This window comes from Ursus maritimus, unplaced genomic scaffold (genome assembly GCF_017311325.1).
Source record: "Ursus maritimus isolate PB19 unplaced genomic scaffold, ASM1731132v1 scaffold_31, whole genome shotgun sequence".
Taxonomy (NCBI): Eukaryota; Metazoa; Chordata; class Mammalia; order Carnivora; family Ursidae; genus Ursus; species Ursus maritimus.
Window position 1 is genome coordinate 19,425,763 of NW_024425675.1, and position 16,916 is coordinate 19,442,678.

General features: G+C 44.3%; 1 protein-coding gene across 2 annotated transcripts in view; it reads left to right on the forward strand.

Moving 5' to 3' along the window:
- The window catches only part of FAM171A1 (family with sequence similarity 171 member A1), a 125,851-nt gene that overhangs the window by 93,954 nt on the left and 14,981 nt on the right, over positions 1 to 16,916 (forward strand). Inside the window, exon 5 of one of the 2 annotated variants that reach the window (XM_040645375.1) lies at positions 2,423 to 2,599. The exons of the other annotated variant lie outside the window; for it this stretch is intronic. Within the exon in view, the coding sequence (XP_040501309.1) occupies positions 2,423 to 2,599 (177 nt within the window). The remainder of the gene's footprint in view (positions 1 to 2,422; positions 2,600 to 16,916) is intronic. 2 annotated transcript variants of the gene reach the window in all.

Below are 16,916 nucleotides of genomic sequence, written 5' to 3' on the forward strand. Positions count from 1 at the left end.
TGTCACCCCCACACAGGCCGGAGACACTACATCTTCACAGCATCACGCTCCCCACTCTGATTGCTAAGAAAGCAAACAACCGTCCTCTGACATTCACAAGGGGTTTTCAAGAAATGACTTCTGCTAGTAACTCCAGGAAGACAGAGAGGAGTCCGTAAAATGACTAACGTCCAGCAAAGCTGGTAACAAAAGGCAAAGCCAAACAGACCTTATAAGCTCTCTGAGCAAAACCCTTCATATTGCAAGGGACGGGTCAGAGGCCTCCTAATCTTGGCCCAGTGGTGCTGCCCCCTCACCCTGCTGCCTTTGCCCGACACCTGTCTTTATTCAGACATAACAGGAGCCTGGTCACATCAGGAGGAAACAAGAGGGAAAGACCTCGTTATATACAGAACTCAGGGCTCTGTGTAGAGTTGCAGTTTTAGAACAGGGCTGCAAGGGAAACAATTGAGCCCTTCGAAGTATGACTTGTTCCAGAATAAAGAGAGTGGGAGGGTGAAGAGAGAGTGCTTTGGAAGGCATAGAGTAGGAGTGGGCATTTAGCAGGGCATTGAGAAAGAGAAAAGAAGCCTCGAGAAAGCAGGTATAACTGCTGCTGTGTCTCCTAACAGAGCTTTTAAAAGAACATTAAATCACGTGAACCTAATGCATATTGCTTCAAATCAAGATGCCCTTTTCTGCAATGCTGTACTTACTTCTAAATGTTTATAGCTGAGTCTGTTTTCTTTCCATAGGCTCATAGGAAAGCATCTAGTTCAGATAATGCAGATAAGAAAAACAAATCCCCAAGGAGTGAAGTAACTTCCCCGAGGCCACATATGTAGCTAGCGGGTGCATTTGGTACTGGAACCCCGGCTGCCTGGGCCAGGAAATGTGCAAAAAAATAGGAAGGGAGAATTGCTGAGTGGGGTTGAGGACGCAGAGCTAAGTGGGAGGCAAAGAAGAATGATGAACCTGCTGCTTCCCTCTGAGACCTCCTGCTTCAGGTTTGCTAAAAGCAACAGCACCCCCAGTTGAGAACGTTATGTCCGAGTTGTTTATACAAAGTCTAGTGACTTACTGAATTTCTCTTGGTTTTCAGTTCTGTCTCATCCAGAGAGTCTGACAGAACCTAGAGAGGGACACTGTAGGCCTGGCTTGACTTCTGTGTCCCCTTTGGGCAGTTGGCATGCTTAGGTCTCAAGCCAGAAGATATTTTGAGCAGAAATCTGGTAAATTCTGGGTTTGGGTTTTCTTTACCCTCAAGTGAAATGGCCAGACTGAAAGATTTCAGAACTTGAACCTGTGATTCCAACGTGGACCTTTTGATGAAATTCCCATTATCATGCCTTTTCCTTCAGTGACAGAGATGGGTATAAATTGTAAAAGATAGTGCTGTCATGCCCTACATATAAATTGCTCTACGAAGGGTTTAGCTATAACTTGTGTTGAAACTCTAAAATTCACTTAGACTTGCTTTAACTTGTTTACATCTAGCCCTAAGTGGAGGTTCGCATTAGCTCAGGTAGTTGATGGGTAGGTAAGTAACTAAATAGCTTAATAAGAAATCCTATAGATTATGGTCTAATGGAGCTTACATTTTTTTTATCACCGTGCTTTTGTCGTTGTGCTCAAGATTTAAAATTATAACAGAAAACATTTTGTGTGATATTATATTTCACTGGAGAAAAATTGTCCTAAAATGGATTACTTAAGTATATAAATATAATATCGCTGTCATAAGCATTCCCTGATTTATCTATGAAGTAGGCAGTCATTAAAGCATCAGCTCAGATAAAAGCCCTCTAATGTAGAATAATTGGGATATTAAATTCCTTTTAAACAGATCAAAATAACAATGGCAACTAAAATAACTCATAAATATTTCAAGTCCATGTTTTCAGTAGTGTACTTTTAGTAGAAGTAAGTTAGGATTTTGAAGCACTCCTTGGAAAAAAAAAAGTTCCTTTTTTTTTTTTTTAAGCAGTCTCTAATGCAAAACATTTGGTTTCACAATGGAGCTCTGCCAAGTAATTAACACGTGCATGGGGCTGACTTTGTCTAGGAGTTGATTTCAGGGATTTCTACACATCCCCTCCTCCCACGTTATAGAGGAGTCTTTTCCTTTGGAGGCCCCTTTTTGAAAGCAAAGCACTGTAGTGTAGTTGGAGTTGGCAAACCTGAGCTGAGGTCCCAGACGGGCCCCCCGGCCCTTGGGGCCGGCTCCCATTGCTACCCTCTGTGAGCCTCTGTCTTTTGTGTGTAAAATGTGGGTTTGCCTGCCACACAAAGGTGCGGTGAGGATTTTATAAATGGAAAGTGCTTATTACAGTCCCTGGCATATAGGAGGTACGACACTCAGTGACCGGCAGATGCAGACGGTGGCATGAGCCCCACGGAGATCCCTTTTGCGCATGTGATGGAGAATCCCTCTTGCTTCCAGGAAACGGCACCAGGTATGACCTGACCCCAGTCACGGCCGTCAGCGTCCACTTGCTCAGCAGCGATGGAACGCCAGTGCTGGTGGATGGTCCCATTTATGTCACCGTGCCCCTGGCCACACAGAGCAATCTGAGGCACAATGCCTATGTCGCGGCGTGGCGGTTTGACCAGAAGCTGGGTAAGCAAGACTCCTGTGATTGGCTAGCAGGTGACTTCATGACTGTTCGATTTTCCTTTTAAGAAGCTCATGCAAGTCCGCTTTCCTTGAAGGTACTGAACGCTGCCGCTCACAGCGCATTGCGTGGTTTCTGGCTGGTGAAGCTCCCGCCCGTGGGCCATGCAGGGACGCTCCCGGGAAGCTGCTCTTGTTTTTGTTTTTGTTGTGCATTTAAGCTAACTCACTTGAGTCTTTAAAGGTTATTAGAGGTCAGCTCCCCTCATCTTTAGCCTTTTACTCTTTAGGTTCTAGCATCTCTCTTGTTCATGTGGTTTTTAAGTTTGATGAAAAAGGAAAAATGTTGCCGACAACATCCCAGAAGATAAACTAAAATGACCCATAATCCCTCCCACCTAGAGACAAACCGCTCACCGTATTTTGCATTATGTCCTTCCAGTCGTTTCACATGCATGCATGTGTTAGTAATCTGTTGCTGCACAACGAATTGCCCTAAGATTCAGCAGCTTTCAATAACAGTGAGCATCGCTTAGCTCACATTTCGGGAGGGTCAGGGGTCCAGGCACAACCTAGCTGGGTGGTTTCTGGGTCAGGTCCTCCAGCAGGGTTGCCGTCGGGCTGCCAGCCAGGGCTGTGTTAGTCTCAGCACCAGGCAGGGGCTGGCGACCAATGCCGCAGGGCTGTTGCAGACCTCAGCTCCTCAGTAGCTGTTGGCTGGAGGCTTCCATTCCTTGCCTGGGGGTCCCTCCATAGGGCTGCTCACAACGTGGCAGCTTGCTTTCACTGGAGCAAATGACCCAAGAGAAAAAAATAAAATACAGAAGCACAGGTGGGCAATATGGAAGTCATAGTCTTTTACAACCTAATGTCAAAGTGACACACCGTCACTTCTTTCCAGATGCTGTTGGTCACAGGGCCCAGTGTGGGTACAGGGTGGGGTGGACTGCACAGGAGTGTGAACACCAGCAGGTGGGGATTCCTGGGGCCATCTTAGAAAGGCTGCCTTCTGCAAAATATATTTTTAACAGGAATGGGATTATATGCTCTGTACTGTTCTGTGTCTTGCCTTTAAAAATCACTTGCATATCATAAACATCTTTACATAGCATCAGCTGTGAGTCTGCAATGTCAAAATTAATAATTGTATAGTATTTCATTATGACAATGTGTCATAATTTGGTTGCTCTGTGCCCTATAATTAGAGAAAACATTACTATTCTAACCAGTGCTGTGATGAATATTCTTTGTAGCTAAATCTTTAAGCATGGCCATGGTTGTTTCCTTAGGATAAAATTTTGGAGGAAGTGATACTGCTGGATTAAAAATGTATGAAATTCTAAAGCTTTTAATAGATCTTTCCAGATTGTTCTCTAGGAAGTTTTATACTTGATGCTCATCACAAAAATATGGGCTCACATGCTTATGTGCTTAGATTTTCATATCATCTTCATTCTTATACCCCTTCAGTACCCTGTCCCTTGAAAGTCAAGCTTGAAAATACCAGTTTTCAGATGTCCTCGCCCAGAATTTTAAAGTATCAGACCATGCAAAAAGATTATTGGGAGATGTTTGATGTCAAATGTATTTTCAAAGATAGCTAATTCCATAAGCAGTCAAATCATAGTTCTGGGAATTTATATTTGAAAAGAAATGCCTGTTGGATATTCAGGGTTTGGTAGGGTTTTGTTTTGTTTTTTTTGTTTTGTTTTGCTTCGTTTTGCTTTCCAAACAATTACTAACAGAAGCCATAATCATTTGTGTGGAATTCACTGATTTTACTAAAAACGTACAAAACTTGACGTTGACGGATGGACGGTGCCACTGCGTTAACATATGCTGCACTGAGATAGACAGGCTACCACTGATGTGTGTTCTCAACTACTTAGGACTTAAGGAGCCCAGCAGCTCCCAAAAGAAGACAGATTGAGAGGGATGTGACTGGGAGAGTCTCAGAAGAACACGGGAGAAATTAGGAAGGAGAAGGGAGACAGCTTGCATTTTGTATCCTGAAAACCTGGGACTGCTCCTTGTAAAGCCTTAAGTCCCACCTTGGGCAAATCCCTGGGCCTGTTTTCTCATTCATATAAGACCTGCGTTTGTCGAGGCTCTTAGTCCCTTGTATATTCTGCTTCTCTTCCTTTGACCTCCTGGTTGGCCCCAAATGTGCCCAAGTCAGTACTTTGGAGCAGCAGCATGGCATGTGGTTTAGACCAGGGGGCCTGGGGGCACAGTGGATTGGAATTCTGGCTCTGCTATCCACTGGCTGTGTGGCCCCAGGCAAGTTACTTAACCTCTCTGTGCCAGTTTCCTCAACTATGAAATGGCAATGATAATAATACCTAATGTTGTTACAAAGCGTGTATTAGACAAAGTTCTCTAGAGAAACAGAACGAATAGGGTGTGTGGGGGTGGGTGGGTGTGTGGGTGTGTGTATATATATACACACAAATGAGGAAAGAGATATATTTTAAGGAATTGGCTTATACATTTGTGAAAGCTGGCAAGTCCATAATCTGCAGGGTCAGCCAGCAGACTGGAGACCCAGATAGGAGCCGATACTGTAGTTTGAGCCCAAAGGTAGTCTGCTGGCAGAATTCCCTTTTCCTTGGGGGAGGTCAGTCTTTTTTCTTACCACCTTCAACTGACTAGATGAGGCCCACCCACATTATAAAAAATAATCTACTTTACTAAGCCTACTGATTTATATGTTAATCTCATTTAAAAATACCTTCCCAGCAATATCCATACGTGTTTGACCAAATATCTGGGGACCATGGCCTAGCCTAGTCAACACAAAAAATTAACCACTCCAAGGAGAAAAAGAATTAATGGTTGTGAAAGGCTTAGTAGAGTGCCTAGCGCAGAGAAAGGACATCTTTAGAGTTTATAAACAGAAGTCTCCCCATCCTGTAGAAGGCTTTCACGAACTATGCCCTCCCAACCACTTTCCCAGATTCCCCTTAGCCCAGACCTCTTGAGGGATTGTTCTCCATGTGCTGCTTCCATTTCTTAGCCCACTATGATCCTACTCCTGTCACCCACTCTTTGGAAACACGTGTCCCAGAGCTCGCAAGCAGCTGCACGACTCTGAACGCAGGTGACCTCCTCATCCACTTCGATGTCTCTGCAGCGTTTGGAGGTCTTCCTTCCTTCGTGAAGGGCCCTCCTCTGTTGGCTCTCTGACTCAGTGTCCCCCCAGGTCCTTCTTGTCTGCTGGCCGCTGCCCTCTGCCCAGCTGCTAACTTCCCTTCTATCAGTTGCTGGGGCATCTCACCGCTTCCCTCACTCCCACGGCCCCCTGTGCACCCAGGTCCTCGTCTCTGCTATGTTTCTGACCTTCCAGGAGACATCAGTTTATGGATGTGCCATCAAGTCAGGTCCAACATGCCTAAAATTGAGGCTCCTCCACTCCTCTCACTCCAGCATCCAAACCTCCTCATGTTCCCTATCTTGGTTAAGGGTGTCGCCTACCAAACCATCAGAGTAGAAACCTTAGAGTTATCATCACTGTATTCTTTGGCTTCACCGCCCCACCTACAGCCACTGCTAGTCCCATCAGATCAGCGTTTCTTAAGCTTCCCCTCTCCCCTCCTCCTCTCCGTTACCTCTGCCTTGCTTCAGACTCTTCCCTCTTTTCCGGCCAATTCTGGCATCTCTCTGAGCACCTTCCACCTCTCCTTCCCTCCACTAGGTCTTCTGTATCACTATGTAGGTTGTCTTTCCAAAGCACAGACCACTTTCCCACACGAGATTGTCCCCGAGCTCCTCATGGTGACGCAGTCCACGCTTCTCACGCCCACAGATGCCTTCAGAGCCCGCCCTGCCTATCACTCTGCCTCATTTCAAGTGAACACTGTCTTCTGCACACCCACCATTGCTACTGCACCAATGGTGTGCCCTTCCCCGGCTGTGTGAAGATGTCCCCATAGCTTGTCCCATTATGTGAGCGGGCTCTCTCTTTCTCCATCCCCTAAACAGTAACGTAGCCCCTCTTGCTTACACTGTACGTATTACAGTGATACTAGAAATACCTACAGGCAGGGGCGCCTGGGTGGCACAGCGGTTAAGCGTCTGCCTTCGGCTCAGGGCGTGATCCCAGAGTTCTGGGATCGAGCCCCACATCAGGCTCTCCCACTATGAGCCTGCTTCTTCCTCTCCCACTCCCCCTGCTTGTGTTCCCTCTCTCGCTGGCTGTCTCTATCTCTGTCGAATAAATAAATAAAATCTTTAAAAAAAAAAAAAGAAATACCTACAGGCAGGGCCTTGCAGTTTCTTAGCTATCAGGGCAGTTGATATATTATGAGATAATATTTGTACTTAAGAGGACTCGCTACATGGAAGACGGTCCTATACATTCGTACAGAGAGAGATGCGCGTACTGTGATCACGGAGGTGCTTGTGAGGGAGACTGGAGGAATCGGAGCTGGGGGAGATGGCAACAGGGTGTCGGAAGCAGAGACTCAAGTGACGTCCTTGGAACGTGGAGGAGGGGGCCACAAGCCAAGGAACACAGGTGGCCACAAGCAGCTAAAAAAGGCAACAGATTTTCCCCTGAGAGCCTCCAGAAGGAATCAAGCCTGCTGACACCTTGACTTCGGCTCAGCAGAACTGACTTCAGACCTCTGACTTCCACAACTGGAAGAGAGTACAGTTGGGTTGTTTTAAGCCCCTAAGCCCGTGGTCATTTATTACAGAAGCATCAGGAAATTAACACAGTACACAAGTCAGTGGAAACAAATGTGCGTTGTTAGGAAGCCCCTGAAATGTAAGTTACCCGATTCTTTATCTCTTCTCTGGAAATAACCCCCACAGCATCGAGCCTTTTGCCATTGGGAACCTTCCTTGTTTACCTGATCTATTTTCTAAATGGTCTTTTTAACCTAGCATCTACTGCGAGAAATTTAACTGCCAACTCCTGGCTATCACAGCTTGTATGTGTACACAGAAAAGCCAACGTTTGGATAGTCATTCAAAAATAATCAAATGAATTAAAATATGTTTTCTGAAAACTTTAAGATTGATGGACAATTCAAAGAAACCTTATGTTCTTTAATTTCCTAAGCTCAATAGACGTCTACATATTTCATAAGGTTGGGGTGTTTTGTTTTGTTTTTACTGTTTTTTTCTTTATTATTAAGGTTCTTATTTTGTTATATTTAATCAATAATATAATTATTTAAGTAGAAATTAAGTTTTCTTGGTTAAATAAAAAGTTCCAAGACAGGATTATCAGATCAGGAAAAAAGTAGGAACACGTCTTAAGCATAAAACACAACTTACTAATTAGCAGCTATTTATGATTAATTCAAACACACTAATCACTTCAAGCCATTTTAACACTTTAAATTATGTGCATTTAAGGTAAATGAAAGTAATTGTAGTTCCAAACTGTTTAACAGCCAGGTACAGCAATCTCTGAATCCGTTAAGAATTGTTCACCTAAATCAGGGTGGGCAAACTACAGCAATGCTAAGAATGGTGTTTACATTTTTAAATGATTGAAGAAAGAATCAAAAGAAGAAGAGTATCTCATAGCACGTGAAAATTATATGAAATTCAAATGTAAGCACCCCTGAATAAAATTTCATTGAATGCTATGGACTGAATGTTTGTATCCTCCTCCCTAAAGTTCATAAGTTGAAATCCTAACCCCCCCATGTGTTTGGAGCTGGGGTCTTTGGGAGGTCATGAAGGTGGAGCCCTCAGGAATGAGATTAGTGCCCTTTAAAAGAGACGCCAGAGAGCTCCCTCACCCCTTCCACCATGGGAGCACACAGCAAGAAGTTGCCATCTGTGAACTAGGAAGTGGGATTTCATGAGACACTGATTCCGACAGCACCTTGATCTTGGACTTCCCAGCATCCAGAACATGAGCAATGAATATCTGTAATTCATAAGCCACCTCGTACATTATTTTTTTATAGCAACCCTAAGGGACTAAGACACTGGAACCCAACCATACCCATTTGTGTATGGTCTGCATGAGAGCTATCTCATTACACCCATGGGGTTGAGTGGTTGAGACAGAGAACGAATGTTCCCACAAACTGAAAATACTTACTATATGACCTCATACAGAAAAATGTGATCCTTGATCTAAAAGGCATTCAACAGGGAAGCTCTTACCATTCTAGTATTAGAATGTAGATTCTGGGGATGCCTGGGTGGCTCAGTCGGCTAAGCCTGCCTTTGGCTCAGGTCATGATCCGAGGGTGGTGGCATCGAGCCCCAAGTTGCATTGGGCTCCCTACTCAGCAGGGACCCTGCTTCTCCCTCTCCCTCTGCTCCTCCCCCTGCTTGTGATCGTGTGCACTCTCTCTCTCCAACAAATAAATAAATAAAATCTTAAAAAAAAAAAAAAAAGAAGAAGAAGAAGAATGTAGATTCTACGCTCATGGCCTGCAGGGCCGAAGTGGGGGTGCGTGGCGGCCACAGTCCATACTTCTGCCATCCGGGTCTCCCCTCCAGCATTTTGCCGGGAGTGAGCATTGATGTTCAGACTGATGACATCTTTGTTATAGGGCAGGACTTCAAACTCTGTAAAGGAAGATGAAATTGCTTTTAGTTCCATGGGACTTTTATTTGAAAAATAAATCCACATTTCAACACCCGCTCGAATACCGCAGTCCATGACTACCAGATAACCGAAAGTTTACTCTTAGGAAGAGGGACCTAGAGGTGCTCCCTTTCAGACACCATTAGAGTGGAGTCAGTATTTGTTGCTGCCATTTATTACTCTTGTCTCCTCCTCCTCCTCCTTTTTCTTTTTAATGGCTACAGTTGTCTTTTTTTTTTCTTTTGGAACAAGCGAAAAATTTTCCATTATGCAAATTAGCTTCTCCATCCTTCACCACATGTTCACTGGAGGATGTCCTAATAGATCAGCACTATCTTGGAACATAAGTAAAGCTGGGTTTTGTTTCGTATGTCATAGCAGTTTGAGGTGGCTCATTGTTATATGCACTGTCCATAAAAAGGATTTTTTTTTAAGAAGTGCAGCTTGCATATACTAGAATTCAAACCGTTGCTGCATTTGCGTGCAGCGCTGACGCCGTCGTGTTAAAATGCCTCTTGGTTGGTGCTGCAAGGAAGGACTCTGTGTAGTGAGCACAAGTCTCCCTTTGGAGGAATTAGTGGATTTCTTGAACTTCCGATCTCCTAATGGCCCTCTTTTGCAAATTAGAACAATGCCAGTGTGTCGTGGGGCGGAGGGGGGGGTGGCTATCGTGGACGCACACACGTCCTCATCAGTCACATGTGGGGCTGAAGTTTGTCTTTTGAAGGAAGCAGTTTTCCTTCCCCGGGCTGGCACACGAGGTTTTGTTGGTCATGGTGAATGCATCGTAGCCGAGGCTTTCTGGGCAGTCAGGGATGATTGTCAGCGTGCTTTTACAGGCATTTGCTCTCTCGCCTAGAACTGGGACAGCAGATGGCTGTCCGAAGTTCCGGGTTGTCAGACTGTGATCTGACTTGCTGCCCTGGGGAACGGTCACTTCTGAACATGCAAACCAGGTCAGTGGTTTGGATTGAAAGTGACCGAGTGACATTGGCAAAGACATCAACCTTTCGGTTCCTGGATGTGATGGGTTTCTGCCCTTTAATGATCACTTGGGTTCTACTGGATTTGAATACTCTCCTTCTAACGAGATGACAGAAATAAAAGCATCTTCTAAGTGGAGCTACATTGTAGAATCCAGTTTTAACTGCTTTCCCAAAACACAGCCTGCAGAGTGTGTGTGGGTTGCTATAGAAATGGCAGTTACTGAACCACGTCTTATCATGCATGTATGGAGCCTGTGTAGCAGCACTCAGGACCCCCACTCATAGCTGGCCTGGAGGGGATCGGTCTCGGCTTCAGATGGTGAACGTTATTGCTGGTGCTGTGCTCTCTGACTTTAGTCCGTTTAGGTAAGTCACAGCCAGCCTGCCCTTGCTTGGAAGTGGAGCTTGATTCAAAATATAGATCTGGATGCTTTATTCCATTTCATTGTTTTTTGGGGAGGAGGAAGGGATGGGAGTTCTCGTAGCACCAAATTATGTTTGGAACCGGCAAAAAATAAACATAATATCCCTGCCTTATCTTTTTCTCTATCCTGAGCCACACATCAGGAGGGAAGGTGACATACTGAATACTGAGCTGTAGAGACTGAATTACAAGGATGAACTATATCACACGGGCTGGGCAAAAGTTAGAACAAAGGAAGGGAGTTCATGTTTCTAGCAATTAAGTGCGTATTTACGTGTGTGATATTAATTTTAGAACCATACATACCATCATTTATTTTTTTTTTCAAAAAGAATAGACTCCGTAGTTAAGAGTACTACAAAGAAGGAAGCAGACTTACCTAATCTGAAGTGTGATGTCAGTAGGTCCATAAGAAAGATGGTATGAAATAGGTCTAATCCCCATGAAGGCTGTTTCTTAGAAACAAAGAAAGAACTCTCAGGAAAGGAGTCTCCACTTTCCCAGATGTTAAAATTGCCCAGAAAAGTGTATTCAGGCTTCTGTTGGATATGTCGGAGAAACCAACGTAATTTACCTGCAAAGAAAGCCGACTGAAATGATGTAAAGGACAAAAAGGAACAGTGGAGGGAGGGACAGGACTTATTTGGGTAAATGGCGGTATTCGGCGGAACTCTGGCTGACCAGAAATCTCAGCTGCCACGTGGCCAACAAACTGGCCGTGGTTTCGAGACACAGAGTGGCATCTTTTTGCCACGACAGACCACAAGCATCACCGCTGCAACGCACTGCCCCTGTTGTCCGAGGGGAGTGCGTTCAGGCCAAGGAGCGCGAGCACCGCCCATGGGAGACCGGATGCACGGTGATCTCAGAACATGGATATTTGTTTTTCAATTGTTGCCTAGCAACTAAAAAAAAACATTCTTGTGATATCAGTCCATTCCTAGGAATCGTTAAGCCTTTTGTGTTTGTAGCCGGCCCTCCACCCCCCACTCCCGGCCAGCCCTGAAATGAAAATTTTCAGAGAATTGCCATCACGTTAGCTACGTTGTAGTTGTGATTAGGGGCCATTTTTGTTTTGAAACCTTATTCTTACAGACTTCGTCTTCTCAAAGTGTCACTGTATACAGAACTAGAACTTCCCGTGCTAGAGTTTAACCAAAACCGTTTTTGGCGAGATTTACAAATGACCATTGCCCACTTGGAGGCCTTGGAGTCTGTATAGATCAGAATGTTCCTCCTGAAAGGAAATGTGTCTTACTGTCAACTCTTAACTCCCACTTACTGGATATTCATGTTGTGAATTTTCTGTGGCAAGTTTGTAGCCTCCTGCCGGCACCTGGAAGCCTCCAAGCCCCCTTGCTTTGCCTGTGTTTTAACCGTTGTGTCTAACATTGCTCGTTCTAATGTCAGCCCGGGTGAAAAATAGGAAGGGTGAAGCTGCCATAATTTACTTTAAAACCAGACCATTTTAAAATGTCTTCTGTTTTCAGTTCTCTCCACTGAAATGGATAACTAAAGAGATATTTTTGATAGAATTTGTACTGATAGTATAGCATTTAGCAGGAGTCTATAAAATATAGGGTGTGAAGCCTATTGATAGAGGCAGCTTGGACTTGGACACTGGCTCTTCCTAGTAACCGACTAGGTTATTAGTTGTGTGATGTTGAGCAAGTCCCTTAATCTCCCTGAGCCATAAAATGGAACAGCGCCTTGCACTCAATAAAAAGCCCTATGCATGTCAGCCATCATTATTATAATCATCACTACTATTACGGAGCCCATATTCAGCTTCTGCGGTTTGGGTGAAGCATGATGTAAGAAAGCAAGACAGGTACAGGGAAGTCCTAGTGTCTTTAAATTTAATATCCACTCTCAGCCAAGGCTGCCGTGTAGCTGGGAGGCCCCAGGTATCCAATCTGATTGGCTGGTACCCTTGTTTCATTATTTGTACGAGCTGCTCCATGTTTTGAATGTCGTTTCTGTTTCCCTATTTCCAAATAACTCTTACAGTTCAGAACAGGTTTTGATTTGAGTAAAGCAGGCACATAAGTCCCCTGGTGTAGTCGAGCAAGTGTTTGCCCAGGGAGCAAGCCCAGCCGGCTGCCTGGTGGCCAAACTTCAGCCCAGCCCTGCTCTTCCTTCTCGCAGCTCCATGCCCTTGATCTTTGCAGCAACCACGTTATTGTCCTCTCCTCACAGGTGAGGACCCCAAGGAGGAAGACTTGGGTTGGACGAAGACCCCAAGGTCTAGGCTTTCCTGAGTAAGATTCCAGGTTTTTCAAACTGAAACCTGTTGGCCCAGGAGCTTCCTTGGTGTATGGGAATTGTCCTCAAGGATTTTAAAATCTGATATTAATCTTATAAAACTTAACATAAAGAATATTCTGCATCATCAGGATTCGATACAGAATTTAAAGCTATCGGATACGCTCATTGCCTGGATATATGCTTAGGAGTAGACTAGTGGATAGACTAGAACTGGAGTAGCTGTCATTCACCAAGGAGCCCACCATATTAAGGAAAAGTAAGATCAAAGTCTATTGAAAGAGGAAAACTTCTTGGCAAGTTCAGCTAGAGAAAGATGGCGTTTGAATCGAATCATAGGCACACCGAGCTCAAAAGAAGCGTCACCCTACATCTCTGTCGTGTTTATGTTGCAAGTGACAAGTGCCCTAGACTTATCAGGTATTACATTACATTGCTGTTTTTTATTTTAATTTTATTTTGAAATTTTATAGCCTGTATTAGTTTCTTTTTTAAAGTTGTTTTGGTTTCAGACTTTAGTATGAGCTACAGTCTTTTACATTAGGATATATTTGACACATAATGACTTTTTAAATAAGTTGAACACATTGCGTAAGAATTTTGTTTCCCTTCTAAATTAATTTTGTATATTAATCAGGTCTGGAAATCATCAGAAGGAAAGATAGTCCTGGCCTGGTGCCTATTTTAGGCAAAGCTTCACCAACACTCCAGATTTAATCTTGGAAATATATGCACTACTGGAAAACCTTGTAGATAGGTCATTTTATCTTTTGAACTTTTTTTTTAAGATTTATTTATTTATTTGAGCGAGAGTGAGAGCGAGCATGAGTAGGAGGGGCAGAAAGAGAGGGAGACAGAATCCCAAACAGACCACTGCACTGATCGCAGAGCCCAAATTGGGGCTTGATCCCATGACCCTGACTGAGATCACAACTTGAGCAGAAACCAAGAATCGGATGTGTAACCGACTGTGCCACCGTTTTATCTTTTGGAATAAAATTCTGCCTCTTAGTGACTCTGGCCCGTGGGCAGTACCAACCTTAGATGAGCAAGAAGGAAGTCTACTCTAACCTTCCGCTTTAAAGGACCTCACTCTGACCCTCATCCAGCTGTGCCCTCTCCCCATGGGACAAGGCATCCACTGACCCAAAGAGATGTGGCCACCTAGAATCTGAGACCCCTTTCTAGAATACTCTTCTGGTACCCTAGACTCCAGGGTTCCCTGCCCACACAAGCCTAAGCTGGTTTCCAGGAGCCCTACCCCAGGTCCATCTCCCCGGGGGCAGACCTCTCCACCCATATACACATGCCATGCGCTTACCCTCAGGCTAGAGGGGTGGCCAAGGAGTGGCTGCGTCAGGAGCTTGAATGTGGAGTAGGGATCCACATCTGTGTGCACAAGGCAGAGGGTGAGCTGAGAAGGGGTATAGGTCTCCGACCAACTCTCCTCGTGCCGTTCGTTCCAGCATGCACTTTGAAGCACTGAAGAATTCTGCATCCAATCCTAGACTGTAGGTTCTATAAAGTTATGATTGAGATGGAGGACGCTTCTATGTAACAGCCCGATCACTTGCCTTGTAACTTTTAAATCCTTAGATATGTTGTAATGGACATCCATTTAACTTGTCTTGAGTCCTGCAAATGTTAGCGGTGAGCATGTCCCTGAGCAAATCACTCCCTTCTCTGAGCCTCCTGTTGGTAACCTCCGAAATGAGATAGAGAATACCTACCTTTCAAGGTTGTAGAAGGACTGGAAAGTGGCAAGGTCCATGAAGCACCTCGCACATAACCAGACGTAGATGATGTTCTTTCTATGATTCTTTTTGCCCCTTACCTGGAGTCACTCCTTCAAAATTATGTGTGTTTATACGCATACACATGCATATACAGAACAGACATACAGAGCAAACCCAGCCTACACGACAGAATGCACTACGTTTGAGGGGTCCTAGAAGCACCCTTGCTTGCTCCACAGTATGACCTGGAGACGCAGCTGTATGTGGCGGCCCAGGGATTTCAAATGTGCAGTTCGAACTGGGCCTACATTGAAGGGGAAGAAAAATAGGATCATTGGGGAAACTTTCTTTCTCCTACTCACTCTTTGCTGAGCTTATCGATCAGCAAAGCAGATATTGCTATAAACTAACGTTTTTCATCACTATTCTCAGAGCAGCCCTGGAGGTGGGGAGCTACCATCTTTCTTAATCAGAAAGAAGCCAAAACTCAGCACATGCACAGCATCCCAGGGAGCGCGGGAGAGACACAAAACATGATTTCCTTCGGACTCCAGATCCCTCATTCCTGCTTCTATGCCAAGACTTGCTGTGGCTTTAATAGAATAACGGGCTGAATTGGGGGTGCAAAGCACCCCATTCCCAGGTGTGTTTGATTTGGCCCGTACAGTTGGTTTGGGGGCAGTTGTGTGTTTGCTGTGTTTTAATTTACTGTCAACATTTAAAAATGAAAGATTTCCCATGGAATTCTTCTCTTGGCTTCTCGTTTCTGAAAGTTGAACAGTTCATTCATTTCAGCGAATATTTATTGGACAGCTTCTCTGTGTCATACTTACTCTGTTCTAGGCTCTTGGGATAAAGCAATGACAAAACAAGACAGGGAAGATCCCTGTGATTATGAAGCTTTTGTTCTAAATGAAGGAGACAGACCGTGAGCCAGCTTGCTTCATAGGACCTAAGTACCGTAAGACTGTTAGGTGGAGTGACATCAGAATGATTGGCTGGCCAGAGCCTTTGGATAAGTGACATTAGAGCTGAGGTCCTGTAGACACCTAGGAGGCTAATGGGAATAATATTTTGGGCGCAGAACATTCTGGGCAGAAAACAGTCAACCTTCAAGGCAAAGGGCTTACTGTTGGGATCGATGTGGCCACATCTGCAGCAGCCGGTTCCACGAGCGGCACTGCCCCCTTCCACCAAGCACGCGACAGCATCTGTAGCTATTTGAATTTGCCAACTCCTGGCTGGTATCTGACAAGGGACTAGGTTATCTTTTGAGATATAGTGGAAATATTTCTGAAGTGGCTTCAAGCACTGGCTGCCCAGTTGATGGCACCATGGCAGCACTGTGGGAAATGGCATCAGGGTTTTTCGGAAGAATCGCCACGCCCATGGAAGTGCCAGTAATTCAGAGCTTTGCTACTCCAAGTGTGGTCCACAGCCGGGGAGCTTGTTAGAACCTCAGACCCACTGAATCAGAACCTGCATTTTAACCAGATCTCATTGTAAACAGGCTCTTGAGAAAACATCGGTACAGATGTTTGTAAACTTCTCTGTTCTGCTCTCCTTCATGTGAGTGAGTTTTCTAATGCTGGGCATTAGTGGCTGTGCCTCCCACAGTCCTAGTCAGCTCCCTCCACCCGGTCTCTTCTGACATAGAATTGCAAGATAGATATTGAATTTAGTGGGTAATGAACAAAATTTCTCTCCATATGGGCCTAATTAGCCTGAACTCTGATACAGAATATCAGAATAGAAATAGCTACTTTCTAGAAATTTATACATACCTATTATAAATCCAAAATTCTCTCATTAAATTTTATTAATGCTATTATGTATCCTAATGCTTTTGGCTACCTATTTAAGGCATATGCTTTCTATAACTTTGCCAGACTCTTTATGGTTTCCCATTACTCTTTTCTAAACCTTGGTTCAGTAAGTCTTCTGACAGCTCAGCTAAAGCTTAAAGGAAAAAAAGAAGAGTCACTTGCTTAGATTAAAGTTATTTTTAAGAATCTACTTTTCTAAAAATTACCCTAAAAATACCCAGGGAACATGGTGTAGCTGAATACAGATTCATTTCTTGTTTCAATTTCTAATAATTCAGCATGTCTTTGATTTTATGCTTCAAACGGAAGGTCGTTGATTGTAGTGAGTTGCCCTTAATTTTATTCTTATTTAAATCAGTCCTGAAATGTACTTGCCCGAAGCCCTAAGACTCCAACCATCTGTACAAAACTTTTTACTCTTCAGTTTGTTTTCAACAAAAACGGTTGGATACTTGACATCAGGTAAATACTCTGCTATGTAATTAACAAGAAACGCTTCCCCTCACAGATCTCATGGAAAAAATAAT